General features: G+C 37.3%; 1 protein-coding gene across 1 annotated transcript; it reads right to left on the reverse strand.

The window, feature by feature from the left end:
* Positions 1–2364: 2364 nt before the first annotated feature.
* Positions 2365–18602, reverse strand: rbm27 (RNA binding motif protein 27). Its single transcript, XM_024263546.2, has 21 exons — positions 18338–18602; positions 16119–16237; positions 15261–15397; positions 15041–15120; positions 14675–14883; positions 14023–14325; positions 12373–12597; positions 11683–11874; positions 11108–11254; positions 10850–11003; positions 10229–10382; positions 9901–10128; positions 9677–9811; positions 9420–9545; positions 9266–9340; positions 8985–9161; positions 8595–8699; positions 6434–6652; positions 4938–5021; positions 4734–4853; positions 2365–4361 (listed from the first exon to the last, which is right to left on the reverse strand). Exons 1-21 carry the CDS (start codon positions 18394–18396, stop codon positions 4257–4259), a joined length of 3153 nt encoding a protein of 1050 aa, XP_024119314.1. The 5' UTR covers positions 18397–18602; the 3' UTR covers positions 2365–4256.
* Positions 18603–18721: the final 119 nt, after the last annotated feature.

Raw genomic sequence — 18721 nt, forward strand, 5'->3', positions numbered from 1 at the left:
TTTGCATTGAATGGAAAAGGTAAAAAAAAAAAGTAAAACAAGATTCTCCTGGAGGAACTTTGCTTTTGCGTCCTCCTGACTGCTCTCTTTTGGAATGGCTGCGTCTCAGAACACTCACAAATTCTCCGCTCACTTTTGACAACTTGTCATCTGTGCTTTGCTTCCCCTGAAGATTTGAACTAATGTGTTTTGTAAAGAGCTTTGGGATATTTTTGGTCTTTCTCTTCACCCTCTCATCTGCAGCAATCCCAATCTGCCATCGTGTTGTCTAAATGCTGTCTCACCATCCACCGCTGTCACAAGTGTTTCTAGCAAAATAACAACAGAATTAATTATATAAGGAGTCTAACTTTAGGCATTTGCTGGAAGTACAGAGATGAGAGAACCCATACACCCAGCAGCTGGTGACCTTTTACCTCTAGAGAGTGTGGTCCTCCAGCTGCACAGAGGAAGAGAAGAAGAGGTCAGCAGAAAAAAATCCCCGACTGCTCTCTGCTCCCTCTGCTCCACATCTACTGCTGTCTGAAGAAAAACCAAAGCGTCACCAAAGACAGATTTCACCGCAGAGATCACCTACTCGACCTGTTGCCTTCTGGGAGATGGTACAAGTCAAAACAGAGCTGTCTCAGCCCGAAATGCAGACAGAAAATGGTACCTTATTATTATTATTAATATATCTTGTTTTTGCATTTTTTGCACAAAGAAGTTACTGCTAACTTTTATTCTATTCTATTCTATTCTATTCTATTCTATTCTATTCTATTCTATTCTATTCTATTCTATTCTATTCATATTTGATCTGTAAGTGTAAAGGTGTTTCATACATTTCATAAATTTCTTATTTTATTGTCTTGCAAGAAGAATAATCTCATCAAAAGTTTTTTTTTAAATGTCTTAGTGACTTGAATATTTTTTGCTATTTTAAGTTCATTTTAGTAAATATTTTGATTTATTTCTAAAATGCTTGTTTTTTCAGTGTTTATTTTGAAAGTCTGTATTAAAACACTTTTATGGTATGTGCTTTTTTACTTGGGATTTGTACATAAAATGTTTATTTTGTGTAGGAAAATGACAATAATACACTGAAGATTATATTTATAATATATATGTTTATAAATCAGATCATTATTTTATTTTCTTTCTCCTGTAAAATCTAAACTTTAATACATTCTGTGTTTGATGTCGTTTCATTTTCTTTTGTAGATTTAGAATAAGAGACAGATTATCTAAGTTTTCTTCTTTCTGCTCCTTTTCATTTATTAACAGTTATTTCATTTTGTATTGTATTGATGTTATGCATTATAATTAAATGAATTAAGTTAGTTTTTAAATCAGTTAAAAAAAATCAGAACATATCAGATCATGGGATATAAAATGAGCTGCATGACGGCGTGGTGGTTCGGTTAGTGATCTTGCCTCACAGCTAGAAGACAGTGTGCTAAACTTTTTATTTTTCTAATGATTTTTGATTTTCACTAGTGTCCATGGCAGACATAAAAGCCTTTCCACCTTGGTCATGGAAGGGATAAATCTTCAATATAAGAGTGGTGTCATCTGGACCCCCCAAAATAGCACAAACAATGACAGATAAAACTCTTTTCAATTGCCTTTCTAGTTTTTTTTTTTAAGATAAAAATACTTTAATTATCCCAAAGTAAACTAGAAAAGTTGCATTACCTGCAATAATGTTAGTGTGAACGCTTTTTGCTGAATATGCTGAGAACAATTTGCTGTAATTGCTAAAGGGATTTGCTGAAAATGCTAAAGCTATTAGCATACTGCTAAAATTGCAAAAAAGCTTAAAGTTGCAGATTTTGCATTAAGTGCATGAAGAATTTGAAGAATTTCTTGAAAAATTATGTAAAATTTAAAAATATGTAACGGTATGAACTCAGAATTAGCCAAAAAAGTGAGCATTTTGCTCAAATATTAGCTAACCTCCCTCCCCACCCCCCAAAAAACATTCTCAGTAGGTGCCAAATCAGCCAAAAAGCTAGCATGTTGCTAAAATACTAGCTTAACCCAGGATTAGCCCAAAAGACCTCATTAAAGATGCTAAACTGTCCAAAAACATTAGCATTCTGCCTAAATATTAGCTAAACTCAAAATTTGCCTTAAAAAATCTCAGTATTGACGTCCTTAACATGCTGAACGTTTTGATACAAAGGTTTTAAAGTGTGCCAAAAATGTGAGGAATTGCATTTAAAAAAGCTAAGTTGTTAATTCAAAATTTATGTGAAATTTAAAAGTACCATAAGAACAAATATGTGTTTGTGTTCCAGAAATGAAGCTACAGCTACTAACTTTTTAAATGAACTGCTGATGGAATATGAAAGCGTGACAAATGAAGGAGACCACACATCATTTTAAACAATAGTTTGTGGAATGCTTTTGCTTGCATTTTTTTTTTCTCTCATCTGAAATCTTTTTTTTATTTTTTCCTTTTAAATTTGGCTCTTTTTTTCCTTCTTTCCATAATCCAATTTGATTTTTCTTCTTTTTTTTCCTCATCTTACAAGCACCCCATTCCTCTCTTTATTGGCAAAAGCAAACATGCTAGTAAATTAGAAATCCATTTTTTTACAAACAAAATTACATCAAGAAAATACATCCACATCCTGCAAATATAAACAGTAACAAATCCAAAAACTATTATCCAATAAACATTTTATACATTTGGAACTATCGTGTCATAGTAGCATACAGAGGACAGTACAAACAAGAAAATAAAAAGTGGAAATGAGACACTAAGTCCACATCTTAGGTTTGTCACTTAAACCTGCCTATGACTTTACTTAAAAAAACAAGTTCTAAATCTTAAAGATAAGTTGATCAACCCTAAAAAAAAAAATGGAAAAAAAAATATCTACAGGTGTGCTCAGAAGTAAAAAGAAAACAATAAGAAGCGTGGGTTTGTGTTGTGTACATCACTTTTGTCAAGATAAAGTAAAGACTGCTACAGACTTAAATGTGAAACTCTATTGGCTTCTTTTAAAACCACTTTGACTAGTAAACAAATAATTAAAAAACAAGTCTGTACAATATGGTGTTTTGTAAAGCTCTAATTGAATTTGGGACTCATCACCTTTAAATAAACGAAATCTTTCAGTTCTTTGTGATTGTACTAACCGAGTGGTGTATAAACAACTGAATTAGTATTCAAAGTGACAGAAAGCTGCACCAGTGTTAAATGAAATTGGTTCAGAAATCTCAGGGGATTTTTTTAAACAGTGTTCTCCACAATTTTGGAAAAAAAAGGTAAATAAAAAAAAAAGGACAGTTTAACATAAATATTACACTCTTGCAAAAAAAAGTAGTTAAGCATTCATGCTTGACCTCATCGACCTGATACGACCATTTCCAAGAAATGACAGAAACACAACGTTAAGGGAGAAAAAGATTCTCTTTCAAGCATTTACAAAATTTACAAAAGTAAATCACAAAAAATCCTGTAAAAACTCAGCAATTTGCTGACCGAGTAAGGCAAAGAAATGTTTATACATATTAAGTTTATATTAAAATCCACTGTCCAGTATTACATTCAAACACCTGTCTATGGATGCCTTTATTTTCGTCTTACCGCCGGGCTCTTCGCAGAACCACAGCAGGTCAAAAGTGTTGCAGATTTCTAGAACACCGGCGATGCAAATGGATATCCGTAAACATTGTTTGTCAACCTATTGCACTGTATCCGTGCCAGCACTGGCTTTAACGGTACACTGTTCGGTAATGATGGGTGGATGCAACAAAAATCTGAGTCGCTAGAAGGGAAAAATAAGTCAATCTTTTAGCAATTTGGAGCCTAAAAATGAATGTCGATATTGATGCAGTGGAAAAATAAATCTCTCTGGAGGCAAAAGAGAACGGTTTACTGGTGATGGAATGGCTGTCCCTGAACGGAGGACGAGATTTTATTTTCTTTTTACAAAAACCTGTGAGAAAAGAGCTTCAATACAGTATGTATAAAAATACCTATTCACAGTAGACACAAATGTTGTGCATTACTGATATTAATCATCTGGTAAGCACACTAAAACTTACATAAATTTTTCCATCTATAAGAACAACTCAACATTAATTTTTCTCATCAAAAGTGAGATGTTTTTGTGAAAGAAGGGGTATTGACCTCCAAGTTTTTGTGTTTTTTGGGAGGAACCATGAAATAAAGCCTTTGATTTATGTGGAAGTTTACTGTAAAAAGGAAAATTTGTGTTCTTCTCTATGGGTAGAATCCAATTTGTGTGTTTTTTTTTCTTTTATCGTCTCCAAGATCGACTCTCGTTCTCATCGTCTTCATCGTCGTCTTCCTCCTCTTCCTCTTCGTCTCTGTCCTCGCCTGGCAGGTACGAGCCTGCGTCCTTCTGTTCAAAGGAAACAGTTCAGTCAGCACTAAATGCGAAAACTTATTTTTTCTGCCTAATTTTAAAGGAAAACCTAACAGAAAACAAATCAAATGTGGTCAAAGTAGCTTTAAAAGTCTCCAAACCCGTGAAAGAAACTTCACCTGCTTCACTCATGGGGCTAAGAAGCTCTTAGTACTTAGAGGCTTAGCTTGATTTTCCATTGGGAGTCACACTAAAAGATTTAGCAGAGCTTTAAAGAAGTGTACCAGCAAAAAAAAAGAAATAAAAAACAGAAAATTCAATTAAAACTTTCACTGGTTAAATATTCTGCTTTCCCCATCTTCTGCCCTGAGTGTTGCTAAATGAGTGAAGATGTGCGACCTCTCGTACCGTGCTGTCCTCGTCTTTAGCTTCTTCCTCCTCGGGTTCGGTCGTAACCGAGGGCGTTTTAGGTTTGTACCAGGATATTTGTAGTGTGCGACCTTTGAACTTTGCTCCTTGATTAGCCGCCTGGAAAAAACAAGAAACATAAATAACAGCCTCCTCCGACTAAAAAATAAGAATATTAAAGTGGAAGGATGAGTTTTTATTTACGTTCTCCGCTTCGCTTCTTGTCCTAAAGGTCAGGATGAGGCTGTTGGAATCTTGATCTCCGAGTTCTTCAACTTCTCCAAATTTCTTAAAAACAGAGGATCATCAGTTAGATCTTTAAAATGTCTGTAATTTAACCCTTTTATGCCAAGGAGCTTTAGCTCTGATATTATTATTTCAACAACCGTAACTCCTTGAAATGTGGATTCTCGCCAGCAGCAGGGACATCGCATTTCAATGTAAAGTCAATGTACGGATGTGAGCCGAGGTCTTTAGGACTCAACTTTGGGCGCATAACATTTTCAGTGACTTGATCAAAGGGTGCAAATTCACCCGCTGGGTTGCAGGTGTTGTGCTAAGCTACGTTCTCCCTGCCAGAATGTGTATCCCCAGTCTCAGACATCATTGATTTGTTTCGTTACAGTCATATTTTGTCTCAAAAAGCATAAGAAAAAGCGACAGATTTTATTCTGGGGCTTTTATGAGTTCACTGTCATGTTTTGATTCTTTTTTTTTACTAAATATTCTACAAAAGCGACGGGGGACGCGGATTCTGTCAGCCCACTGCTGATCCAGCCAGCCACAATCTCTGCCCCCCAATAATTTGCAGTAGAAACAACAGATATTTGATAATTGTCAGTTTCTAACTGCTTTCATCACAAAGTAACTTTCATAAATCACATTTCTTATCCTAAATCACTCAAACAAAGGTTGTTTTTTTCCTTTTTCAACAAAAGCTGTCGTTTTTTTACATTGAAAATGCAACTATGACAATAAAGCACCAGAATAAAGTATATTGTAATCATCCACCATCTTCTTATAATTTTTGGGACAGAACATGATTGTTAAAAAGCAAATCAGTGATGTCTGAAACCGGGGAAACACATTCTGGCGGGGGGACGAACCTCAGCACAACACTGGAGACTAGTGCTGGGCAATATGACGATACATCGTATGGGCGACAGAAAAGTGTCTATCGTGTCATTTCTCTATCGTTTTTATTTGTTTATTTTTATTGGTGAACTTTTCTACAAAAATGTGTTTTCCCATTATTAAACTTGAAACTGTTGTGCACTTAAAAAAATTTTTCTCATTTCTAACTATTCAATTACATGTTACTTGATTAAATACAGTCAGGGAAAACTAAGTAATGATATTTTTGTCAATTTTTTTATAGAATTCCCTAAAATTTACTCTGTGGTATATCGTGATATATATCGGTATTGTGATATCTAATAATCCGGTGTGAATGCACCATAACAGTTTATGCAAATCTTGTAATTCAAGGAATACCTGAAGTGGAGAAAATTATTTTTGTGTCATTATTTAACACTTTACATTAGTAATTTGTTGCAATCGTAAGACTTTTTTATCCTCTACGTCAAAATCAGCTGATTGATTGTGTGTCATTTAGGTGTTTGCAGACACAGCTCCGGTTAAGGGGTTAACAAAATCTATTTAAGCAAAAGCTCTATTGAAAAAAACAATAAAATTCTCACCACAAAATGCAGCTTAAGCTCCTCCTTCTCTTCCTGTGTGACGCCCAAAATGACCAGCGCTCTGGGTCTGTGGTCGATCACCATGCGGTTCACCAAGCCGCCTCGAGCCGCCATGTCCCGTCTGCCTCGGCCTCCGTGCATCGCACCGGGCCCGGACAGCATCTTTCCTCGGCCCCGGCCTCGACCCGCCGGGGGCCGGATTAGACCCAGACGTGTCGCCTGAATAAAGACAGACGAGGAGTATGAATCTCGTACTACAGTCAAACTTTTCATCTGGATATTTTCTGCACTGCAAACTTATGTGATGAGTTCTCCACATGTTCAGCTGCCATCTTTTGATGTGTCAGTCTCTTTAGTTGTCACTCCTCCATATTTTAACGCCACGTCGCACCTCTTAACGACTCGACACCCTCCCGGTCGCCCTCTCCTCCATTCGTCTCGCTCTTTAATTGTCATTCTGTGACTCTCCTATGCAGCGCGGCGGCTCAAACTTTAATGAGTAGGGGGTTTCGTCAGCGCCGCGACTGATGTCTCTGATTCGGCTTCCTCAGCGGCCGCTCCTCTGGGCTTGCGTAAGTGGTTGCAGTTTAATGTGCAGAAGGAGAGTGGGGGCTATGATGGATGGAGAAGTGGGAGAAGCGCTGGGCCTTCAATTTTTTATCAACAAGCTAATTAAGAACCCTGGGGCTAAAAGCGGGGACATTTTTAAATACCAGCACTGCTTACCGAAAACACGCCGTGGTCATCACGATTTTAAAGAAAATATGCATTTCCCATATGTCAATAAAAAAAGTGATTCATGCCTTTTTATTACCCATAATTCAAAGTGATAATTCTCAATTGACTATGAATGCAACTTCAAAATGCGTTCAGCAATTTGGAATGCAATTATATTTTATTTTCCAAAAGAAAATGTCAAATAAAAGCAAAATCCTTTATATTTTAAATATTCATGGGATTCAAATTCAAATGCATTTTGCAATTTACAATTCAACAGTGAAAAATTGACAGTTTTCTGTGGTGTTGAGAATGTCAGACTCTCATCAAGGCCGTCCTGGCTTCTTTTTGCCAATAATTTATTAAGCTGAATCGCTCTCTTCTGCCCCCTGGTGTTTGAGAGTAAAAGCAAGAAATAAAATCCATCATTTGATCAAAGTGTGCCACCATTTTTACTATTACTTATTTTTATAAAAATATATATGTTGGCAATATTAAAGTAAATTTATAAATTAATTACATTTTTTTTAACTCAGTTGTTTTGGACGCACAGCACATTTTCAGTCTTATGGCGACACGTCAGATGAGTTTAAGGCTCGACTTTGATTACAACACTTCAAAAATACAACATGACTGTGGCTCCATATTACATTTAGAGTTGCATGATACAGTCTATTTTTGTCTTGGATGCCTTAAAACACAAAAGTTACTCAATTCCGGTTGGTTCTTCAGCAGACCACTAGGGGGCTTCCATTTACTTCTGTGGTTAACTTTAATTTTGATAACTGAACTTAGAAAAGCTGTTTAAAACCAATTTGAAATCAAAATGAAAAACTATAGGTCTAAGACCAAAGCCCTGCAGAACCCCACAGACTAAACGATGGAAGAGGCAAAATCTCCAATTTTTTACAACTAAAAATCTATCAGGCCAACAAGATCATTTTTCTACAAATCTAATAAAACATGGTGTGGTGACTGACGATTACATACATAATGGATCCTCATTAGCATTAATGGGAGCTGCACTATCAAAACCTTGAAAAGAAGAGATCGTGGAGAGTTTTATAATCACAGAGAAATGCTCAGATGTTGTCTTTATTCATTTTTCAAAAGAGTTTTAGCTGCATTAATATTGTTTCTTCAATCTTCCCTTTCAGCAGAAAAACAACAATCTGATCTGCCAACTTCCTCAGACATTTCTTGGTATCACTTCCTTCAAATTGGCTCTCGAGAAAAGAGCTGAAGATGCAAAGATGCTGTCAGTCTAATCCTGCGGCGCTTTTCAGAGACGCGGTTGCAGTGCAGGGTATCTCTTCAGATCATACGTCACTGATAAGATTCTTAGCTGCAGCAGATTTAGGCTCTGCTGTGAGGGTGGCATTTACGGGCAGTCGGTGTGTGTGGGGTGGGGGGGGTGCATGGTTAAAGCGTGTGAGTGTTTTACCTCCACCTGCAGCTGACCCAGTTTCCTCTTGAGGTCTGTTGTGTCTTCTCCAGAGCTCATCTTTTTGTGAATCTCCAGCTCAGCATCCAACAATTCCTTGTGGGTCTAAAGAGAAACAAAAAAAATAGTTATGGAGTAGTGAGGAAAGCTTAAACAATATACGTATATATATATATATATATATATATATATATTTAAGAACTTCTGTAAAGGTTTTTAAAATAATAAATGGATGCATCTGTGAAAAAACTACAATTCTGCAAAAACGTGAAGGATCATTGATTATAACATTTAAAAAAAGTTCTACTTCTGCTACTTTAACCTACAAACACATTTTTCTACAATCTCAGTTCTACATTTTTACTCATAAGCCCTCATTTGTGAACTCACATCCGTTTTGGTTTTGGGCTGGTTGGGGCTGGTCTTAACACTTGAGACCTGGGAGGCCGGGTTCATTTCATTCTGCAGCTGGGTGATCTTCTCCGTTAGCTCCTTCAGGGTTTTCATTATGTTGGCTCTCTCCTCAGGCTTCATGCTTCGGTTTTTCTCCAGTCGGTTTATCAGCACCTAAAAGAAACAAAAGTTAAAAAAAAATACATAAAAATGAGATAAATCCACAAAGAAATCATTAAAAGAAAACCATGAAGACTCTTAGGAGAAAACGCCCTTACTTTCTGACATTCAATTTGCGTTTTTAACATCTCCTGTTTCTTCTTTCTCATGTCCTGTTGGAGTTTCATTGCCTCCTAAAAAAGAAAAACGGTCAAAATTGTCAGTATTTTTTTTCTTAATAAACAAAACACAAAAGTCAGTCTATAAACATACCTGCTTCTTCTTGAGAGCTTCTTGTGCTTCCAGAGCTTTTCCCGTTTTCCCTAGGCTCTTCGAGGAGGGCTTCAGACCCGTGGATGTGTAGGGCCCCTTCTGGGTGTTTGTGTGAACAGGCGCCACCTATGGGTCATAAAGAGGAGGTGCAAAATGTAGATAACTGAAACAACCAGCAGCTCCAAAACTAGTTTAACAACAAAGAAAGGCATTCTGACTGTGCTATGTTTGTATGCGAGTATAAATCAGAAACATACAGCAGCGGTGGTGTCAGAGGTCGGAGTCAACATGTCTGTCTTTGGAGGGTTGGTGGGTCCAGCTGCAGCGTTCTGCTGATGCTTAGGTGGGATTTTGTTTAACACATATGTAGCTGGATTGTGCTGCTTGATCCCCTACAGCGACATAAATTAAGAATAAAAAAATGTACAAGTGCAAAAAAAGAAAAAAGGACGTTTTCTGTGTTTGAGTGGTTCATGCTTACCTTATGCATGTGCTGGAGCCCCTGGCCCGCGGCGGCCCCAGGTCCCTGGTTTCCTAAACTCTGCTCCTGCTGTTGGAGGCCAGTGGGATTGGCGTCTGGCTCTCTGTGCCAATACACACAGATAAAGCGATTGTCCAGCACCGCCTCGATGCTGGATATGGCCCGCCTGGCTTCTTCGTTCTTTGTGTACTGGATCAGCGCTGCTCTTGGATCTCCACCGAACACGACCTTGATTACAAAAAAGAACAGTATTTTAAATAGAGTTTATGGTCACATCCTTCTCCTGACCTGCTTCAAACTCGTTCGTAACTTTGTGAATGAGCTCTACCTGAATGTTGACGATGGTTCCAAACTTGCTAAAATGCTCGTTGAGTTTGGTGATGTTGTTGAGCTCCGGGGGGATCCGCCGCACCTCCAGCTTTGTGTTCACATAGTAATTTCTCTTTGGAAAAATCCCCTTGTGACGATTATTGAAGTTGGACCTGAAACAACAAAAAATTGAGATGTTTCTGCTTACAATGTTACAATCACTATCAGAGAGAAAACCTTTAAAAAAGATGCAAACATAATCATTATAATTAATTTAAAAACTTACAAAGACTTAAATTTAGGCATTTTGAAATGAAAGTAAATAGAAAACGAGAGGAAAGAAACAAAATAATGCTTCCATATGAGAGGTCAAGGGTCAAATGCAGCTTCATCCACAGACTCATCCTGAAGTTCCCTAATACCTGATGAGTCTCTCGGCTTAAGATACCTTTAAATACGGATTAATAAGCAAAGTGAGCCCCTTGAAGTTGCAGTTTTACATAAAGCTCCCCACTTCTCCCCAGGTTCCTATAAGCTTCTTCAGGTTAAATTTAAGACTTTTTTAGGCATTATTTCCAAATTCATAAATTCAATGATTTTAAGACTGTTTAAGACCCCGCGGGAACCCTGTTCTCCTTACTTTTCCATCCAAGGCTTTTTAATGGCGGGTCCTTCCGCTGTAATGGCCCCCATGGACCTCTTCCTGCTGTCCTGTTCCGAGTTGAAACGCGACGTGTTCGCTCCAGGAGCGCCGACTCCGGTCGCCGGCTCCGTCTGGATCACTATGTTAGCGGCTAAGCATTCCACGTAACACAAAAAAAAAGATAATTGTGAACTCCTTCATGAACCTGTACTGTCCGAAAAGACTGATTTTAGCTCAGACGACTGCAGCCGTTACCTCTGGAGACCTGCCCTTCGCTGGACGTCAGCCCGATGAGGTTGGGCCGCTGGCTCTGCACCCGGGGAATAAACTGCCGGTACGAGTTTGGACCTGGAGCCGTCAGGCCCGGAGATTCAGGGTTGTAGCCTTCAGGATCGTAATTATCTAATGTGTAAAACAAGCAGAAGCACATATGTTATACAATAATATAGGTTTATATTTGATAAATAAATATTTTTAAAGTATTAAAATGTGGGGAAAAAAGCATTTTGAAAAATTACTTGGAGTCTTGAATCTATACAGGATCATCAAAATAATGTTTTTTTAATAAGATAAAAAAAATTATAAATGAAAAAAATATTTTAAATGATTGTAAGTATTGGGGATTAGCACATTAAGCCACTAGAAAACTACACAGATATTCTTAACGAATAGCACCACCCGCTGGTGAACAACTGTTACTGCATCCCTTACAAAAAAAAAAATTTTTACAAAGGAAACCAAGTCTTCAACTGAAGCAGATCAAAAAGCGCAAACACATTAAAATTAGTCCTCAAACAGACTCATTCTGAACAGCAAAATCCTCTGCTTACATTCAGACTGAACATATTGTGGACGAAGAGACACAGTGGAGGATGAAGAGGGAGGCTGAGGAGGCGGAGGAGGAGGAGGAGGAGGAAGAGTAGGTCGAAGCCCAACCAAAGGTGGTCCGATGAGAGGAGACGACGTGACTGCAGACTGGTGATTCGGGGTGTCGATCCCACTGGTAGGTATTAGTGGGGGTCCTGAGGGAGACAAAACGTAAGTGCTGAAGTATTAGAGCTGCAAACAGGATTTATTCAACAACATGAAACTATATGAGGACAAACATTGTGAGAAAACAAATAATTTAAGATTTCTGCTCTTGAGGAGAAAACTTTCACTTTCATTATTCCATAAAATTAAATAGCAGAATTAAGGGGTTTTATAAGAAGAAAACAATGACAGTATGTTCAGGAAAAAATGTAAAATCATTGAATCTTTTGATGCATGTCCCTCTAAGATGAGGTTTGGTACTGTTTGAGGAAACAAAAAGGCTTCTTAAATGTAAGAATCCCTAATTATACTACTAAAAATTCAAAATTTTAACAATTTGTAGAAAAACTGTTTTCATTATTTGATTTTGAAATGAAAAAAAAAACATTTATAATCAGACTGGTTCAAAATGTAATTATAGTCATCAACCTGTGAAAGAATTTTGCATCGGATCAATATTTTGGCATCCTTTTAACATTTCTACTCACTGGGCATTGGGAAGACGCCGGGCGGCGGGTGGCCATAGGGTGGCATTGATGGCATTCGGAGGGAGGGGGGAGGCTCTGGGAGTGGCGGCATGGGTAGTCCAGGGGGAGGCATGACTGGCGGTGGCGGGAAGGGAATCATATTGGGTAAATTGACATCGTCGACGATGAGGGGGTCGTTGCCGTGGTCGAAGAGACAAAGGTCGCCGCGGACACAAAATCCTTTTTCTGTTTGAGGAAAATATAAAATGACATGACAAATAAGTAAGGCTGAGTATCACCTATGATTTTAATAATCAATTTGATTGAGATATTTTTTTTGTAATTCTTTCAATCCACTTAATTCGATTCAATTCAATTTTGAGTTTACAGATTTAGACACATTTGTTTAGAAATACACTAATAATCTATAAATGTTTTCAATAGTTTTATATTAATATAATACAGTTCATACTGTAAAATGTATTTGTAAAATGATAATGAGATTATTAATACATACAGTGTTACACGGATTCTCAAACTGAGAAGCTCCAACAATTGTTCTGCTTCTCCTGGAGGGCGTTTCAGTTTGGCCACTAGGTGGCGATTGTGCTATAGCACATATTAGCACATTATTCCAGAAGAAGAAGAAAGTATGAGCAAAACAATTGTGATTTAGACCAGGGGTCTCCAAACTTTTTCTTCTGAGGGCCACATAACCGTTTTCTTTTCTGATGTGTAGCCGGGTCAGTTTCACAGGGTGTGTCTAAACATAAGCAACTGTGTTTTTCCAGAGTGCTACACATAAACACATTTGAATAATCACTTTCTGTAATCTTCACAGAAAAAATAATACTAAAATATTTCAAAAATTAAACCTACAAATACAATATATAAAAATATATATTAAAAAAAATGGGTCTCTGATATTGTTTGGGGGCGGGGCCAAATGTGGAGTTTGGGGACCCCTGATTTAGGCCACAAATGGTTACTTTAAAAAATATTTCCTTAAAAGAGTTTGGAAACTTCATGCCTGTGAGTAAATGAAGATGTTACTTTAGTGGGTTTAGGTCGACCAAAAGTTAGCATTAGCCGTCCTATGGAAAATCCCATTATACATTAGCATCAAGCTAGTGGACTTCAGATTAAAGTGTTAAATCAATCTCTACTTTTATAAATTGATATTTGAACTATAAAGCTTAGATAGATTAATCCATTTTATTAACCTAGCCCTATAAATAAGACATTAAGTCAATAAAAACTTTGATTAGTTAAATATATTTGAATACATTTGTATTGAGTAAAAAAGGGGCTGTAATAACATGAACAATTAGGATTAAATAAATAAATAAAAACTCAGATCCTGCATTTACCCAACAGCCTCATTAAGACAGAAGCTCCAGTGAAGCAGAGGGCTTTAGGGATGGGGGGTTAAGTTTAAAGTCTCTTGAGTGTCTGCTTGCTTTGCTGCTGTCCACTGGGGACATGGGACTCACTACTAAACAGTGGTCATTAGTGAAGACATTAAACAAGCAAGTAAAAAGCTTGTGGGAGCAAAACAAATAAAAAACCTCATAATGACCATATTATTGTATAAAAAGTCATCCAAATCCCTTTGAATTTGACAAACTTGAAGTAAAATCAGAAAAAGTGAAACTGTAGGCGAGCTCCTACCGTCATAATCCCTGCAGCGCTGCTTGAGTGAGGCCCCCTTGTTGCTAAACGGCTTGCCGACCCCATCTTTCCTCTGAGCGGCGTAGTAGCCTGACCAGCTGTCCGTGGTGCTGTCGGGGATGTGAGCCGACGTTGCCACGGGAACACCTCCAGCTCCGGGGGCTCCGGCGGAGGACGAGGAGGGGAAGGGGTGTGGAGGCGTAGGGAGCGGCAGGAGAGGCGAGGGGTGCTGCTGCTGGGATGTGGCCGAAGAGTTGTAGCCGTCCGGGTCCTTCCGTTCCACCTCGAACTTCGACTTGAAGTCTGTTCAAGAGGAGACAGGAAACTTCATAAAAGGATATAGAGATTTTTTTTTTTTAAAGCAGCGTTGATTAACCTTGTGGATAGTACGGCCAATTCCAACCCTGGTTGTTAAATCCCCAATGATGCGGTGGCAAAGCTGTCCACATCCTTTCTTAGTTTTTTTTTTTTTTTTAAAACTCTATTAATACTGAAGAAAATTTAAAAGATACAAAAAAAAAGTTCTCTCGGATCTCCTTAAACAGGTCGTCTCCAGCAGCTTTGGTACATCACTAATGCACAGCTCACCTGGTACACCTGGCTCTAATCCCCTGTGCTGCTCTCATTGGCTGCAGGGGGAGAGCTGCCTTACCTCTGCCTCCTCTGTGCTCCCTGTCCCTGCTTTTTCCTCGGCTGCCGCTCCTGCTCCGGCTCCGGCTGTAGCTCCTCCCACGGGGGCTCCCCCTGCGGCGCTCGTGTCGCTCTCGATCGCGGTGGGAGTCGCCGCCGCCGCCGCTGCCTTTACCTTGCCGCTCAAAGTCACGGCGTTTGCGTTCATCCCGTCTCCGGTCGTCCCGGCTCCTGTGTTTCAGATGCAACAGTCAGGCTGGCACTTTTGACAGGTTTTAAAAATTGTAGTGATTTTAAATTGTACATTTGGAAAAAAAATGTACCAACTTTAAGACTTTTTTTAGTACATTTCCCTAAAGAACCTGTGTAGATGGATCAACATCCATACCTGGAGTCGTTGAATTCTGTGCGATTTCTTAAAGGACTTCTTCTGCGCCGGTTTTCTCTCTCCTCCTCTGAAGCTTCAGTCTGAAGGAAAACATGAGTCACAGTCAACTAGACAGAAAATCAAAAGCAAATCCTCTCCTTTAAAGCACTAATTCCCAAAGTGTCAATCTAAATGTGATTTGAATGTATTTGTATGCTCATAGTTGAATAAGAGCACATACCACCACTACCTCCTCCCCTTCAGTCTTCACAGCAGGAGCTTTGACTTCCTCTTTCGGAGCCTCTTTGGGTGCAGTATTTCCCAGGTAGATTTTGGTTGTCAGGCATTCAAAGAGTTTATCAACAAATCCTACCGTCTCTGCAAAAAAACAACAACGTCAACAAAAGGAATTTTGGTGAGAATCAACGTCTCACTCCGATCATCTTCTGTTCTATTGTAAAAGTGTTCCCAGTTAACTTTGAATTCCGATTAAGCCGTTTTTTGCCAAAAAAACAATAAACTTGTGTTGTTTCTAGGATAGTTTCTGCAGAGCGGCAGTAGTTGATCAGAAATTCACCTCTGAGTTGTGAGCAGGACTAATATTTCAAATTTTACAAAAAGAATATTAATAAAAAAAACATTGGCTAATGGACACAGTTCAAACTAATGAACGTATAATGAATGTCATAAGAATATTTCTGGACTCCCACATTTGGGGTCCAATAAGTTGCACCAGTACAGCAAATAATGTTTGGATAATGTTTGTTTTGTTTAATTCCCTTAAAAAAATTCAACTATCTACTCTGACTTGTTGCATTAAATTCTGCTCAGGCCCCTCTCCTCCTCATTTCAAGAGAAAAATGCTAATTTGGTCTGTCAACCGACCAGCCGGGCATGACTATCTCCACTGTAACACAATACTAGTGGAGAGAGAGGCCAGCTTCTATGTTCAAAATGAATAAAACACTGCTTTACTAGGTTTAAACTACTCAACTCTAAAACCTTAGCTGCTTTTAGTTAAAGGATGATGCTTTTCTGGGTGAACCTGCTTAGCTAAAGCATTTCTTAACTTCATACTCATCTGATGTGAACTGCGTACCCTTTTGTAGAAAGACATCGAGTTGATCAGCACAAAGCGCTCTCAGCTCCTTCTCAGGTTTGTCCTTCTTCACGAGAGCCACCACGTAATTCGCCAAGGTAGACGGGTCAGCGTCACATCTGCGGGGAATAAGAAGAATACATCTGTTGTTGGAGTTTACGTAGCAAAACCTGACTTTAAATGACAAAAGAAAAGTTTTGGGATATTTTAATAAAAAAGGGGAGAGAAAGCAAAGCTTTAAAGTATGTGTTTTATGAGTGGAAGTAAAGAAACAATGCAAGCCTTCTAAAAGAGGAACTTTTTAAATATATTTGTTTATGAGACTAATTACAGCAAAGTATTAGGACCACCATGAAAATAAAAAAATATACATTCATGAGAAAAAAAACATAAAAAAATATCAAACGAAAAGTCAAAATTTTATGAAAATAAAGTAGTCAACTTATGAGAAAAAAAGGTTTTAATTTTACAAGAATAAAGAAGAAAATTAGTCATAATTTTACAAGAATAAAGTAATAAAGTTATGAGAAAAAAGTTATAATTTTACAAGAATAAAGTTGAAAGTTTATGACAAAAAAAGTCATAATATTACAAGAATAAAGTAGAAAATTTTTAGAAAAAAGTCGTAATTTTACGAGAATAAAGTATTGAATTTATGAGAATAAAGTCATCATTTTACAAGAATAATGTAGAGAATTTATGACAAAAACTAAAAATATGACTTTTTTCTCATTATTTTATTACTTTAATCTCGTAAACTATTATTGTTATTTTTGTTTTTCATGGTGAACCTAAAACCCCGTCACAACAAACAACAATTCTAAATGTCAGACAAAAGGATGTTTGTGTGTCAATGAAGATTTAGCACTACTGTCAAAGCAATGAAAATAGCAAAACGAGCAGCAGATAAAGTGATAAGAAACAGCAGCAGAGGAGCAGATCTTGTAAAGGTCAAACCACAAAAAAATATTAAAATAAATGCTACCCATTATATTTATAGCTGTAGATTGTAACAAGATAGACTACGAGGAAGCTGATAATGTCACAACTAGAAAGCTTCATGTCGTTTCTTTTCCTTCTCTTTCCAATATCATTTATTTTTGGTCAGGATTGCTGCGGTGCTTTGAATTAGACAAAAATACAGACAATGTAACCATTTAAACCATGTTTGTATGAGTTATATTAGATACAACATACATTATTATTTTGCTTAGAGGTGTAAATAACTTTTATTTGAGTTTTTTTGTTCTTGTTAAGACTGTGAACTCACTGGTTTCAAATAGGAATACAAAACAAAACCAGAATTTTAGAACACATTTCAAGCACATTGTCAATTTGAATATTAAGAAATATTACTGAAAATACTGCAAATACAAACAACAAAACCAACATTTTTAAACAGAACTTTTACAGTTTGTAGTTACACCAGTCCTGCTCATCAAGGGGAAGTTTTGACAGCAGATCCAAATAAATAACAGAAAGTGAAAATAATATTCTTTGCATTGACATTTTTTCCTCATCAACAGATGTATAATCTCTAAAAAACAGTCCATAATTTAATCTCAGTTTAAACTTAAACTTTGAGATTGAAGCTTGGCCATTTTCCCTTTCATTTTGTTGGTCAGTGAAACACAAAAACTAGATAAAAATGAAAGATTATAAACAAGTTTTTTAATCACCAGGTAGGTTTTTAAGCAATTTAAGATAATAAAAATCTACTATTCTTCGTGCACTCTTTCCCCTCTTCATTTAACACATATTTATTATAAATCGGAGTATGCCGTTTTCATAATCACCCCAACAATCTGAAGATTTAATTTGTTCAATAATCTGACTTTTAATATGTATTTTAAAAGCTACACTTTACATTTCTTCAAGTATGTCAACAACGAGACGTAACTAAGGGAACTAGCTAACATAGCACCGTTCAAAATAACATTATTCATCTTAATTCAAAGTTAATGTTCAATTATTTGATACTGAGGCGCAACAAAGTTGTGCGCCCAATAAATAGGGAGTAATTCTAATAGCTAGTAGTAATAATACTGTTTTTACTGAACTACAGTAAACAGTATTTCTACTCTACAAAGGGCCAGCTCGTGGCTTGCTAACTCGTGCATATATTTGCCATCCGACTCCCCAGCACGGACCCATTGATGCCGAGCTAACCCGGCTAACCTAACATACAAGCTAAATGTCATTTCATTTTCAGCACTCACATAGGCTCCAGGAGTTTTGCCAGCCACGACTTCAAGGCATCCACATTTTCAATGATCATCTTGAGGAAGACTGGAATACTGTCTATAAAAAGAAAGCGCCTTTTATCAACTCTATTTTCATCGTCTATATATTTATAAGCCTTAAGGCCTTATGTCTCTCTTCTCTGCCAGGTCGGACAAAACGGTTTACGGCTTTGGCGACACCAACAGAACTGTCGTAAAGCCTTGCCTCGTATTAACTGTTTTCTTTATCGCAGTAAATAAAACTACAGCGGATGTAAATATTCTAAGAGACGATGTAATATGTTTATAAATAGAAAATAACTCAATTATGTTAACTTTAAAGTTTAAAAAAATTACTAATTTTCATTTTTCAATCAATAC

The sequence above is a fragment of the Oryzias melastigma genome, linkage group LG14 (genome assembly GCF_002922805.2).
Source record: "Oryzias melastigma strain HK-1 linkage group LG14, ASM292280v2, whole genome shotgun sequence".
Taxonomy (NCBI): Eukaryota; Metazoa; Chordata; class Actinopteri; order Beloniformes; family Adrianichthyidae; genus Oryzias; species Oryzias melastigma.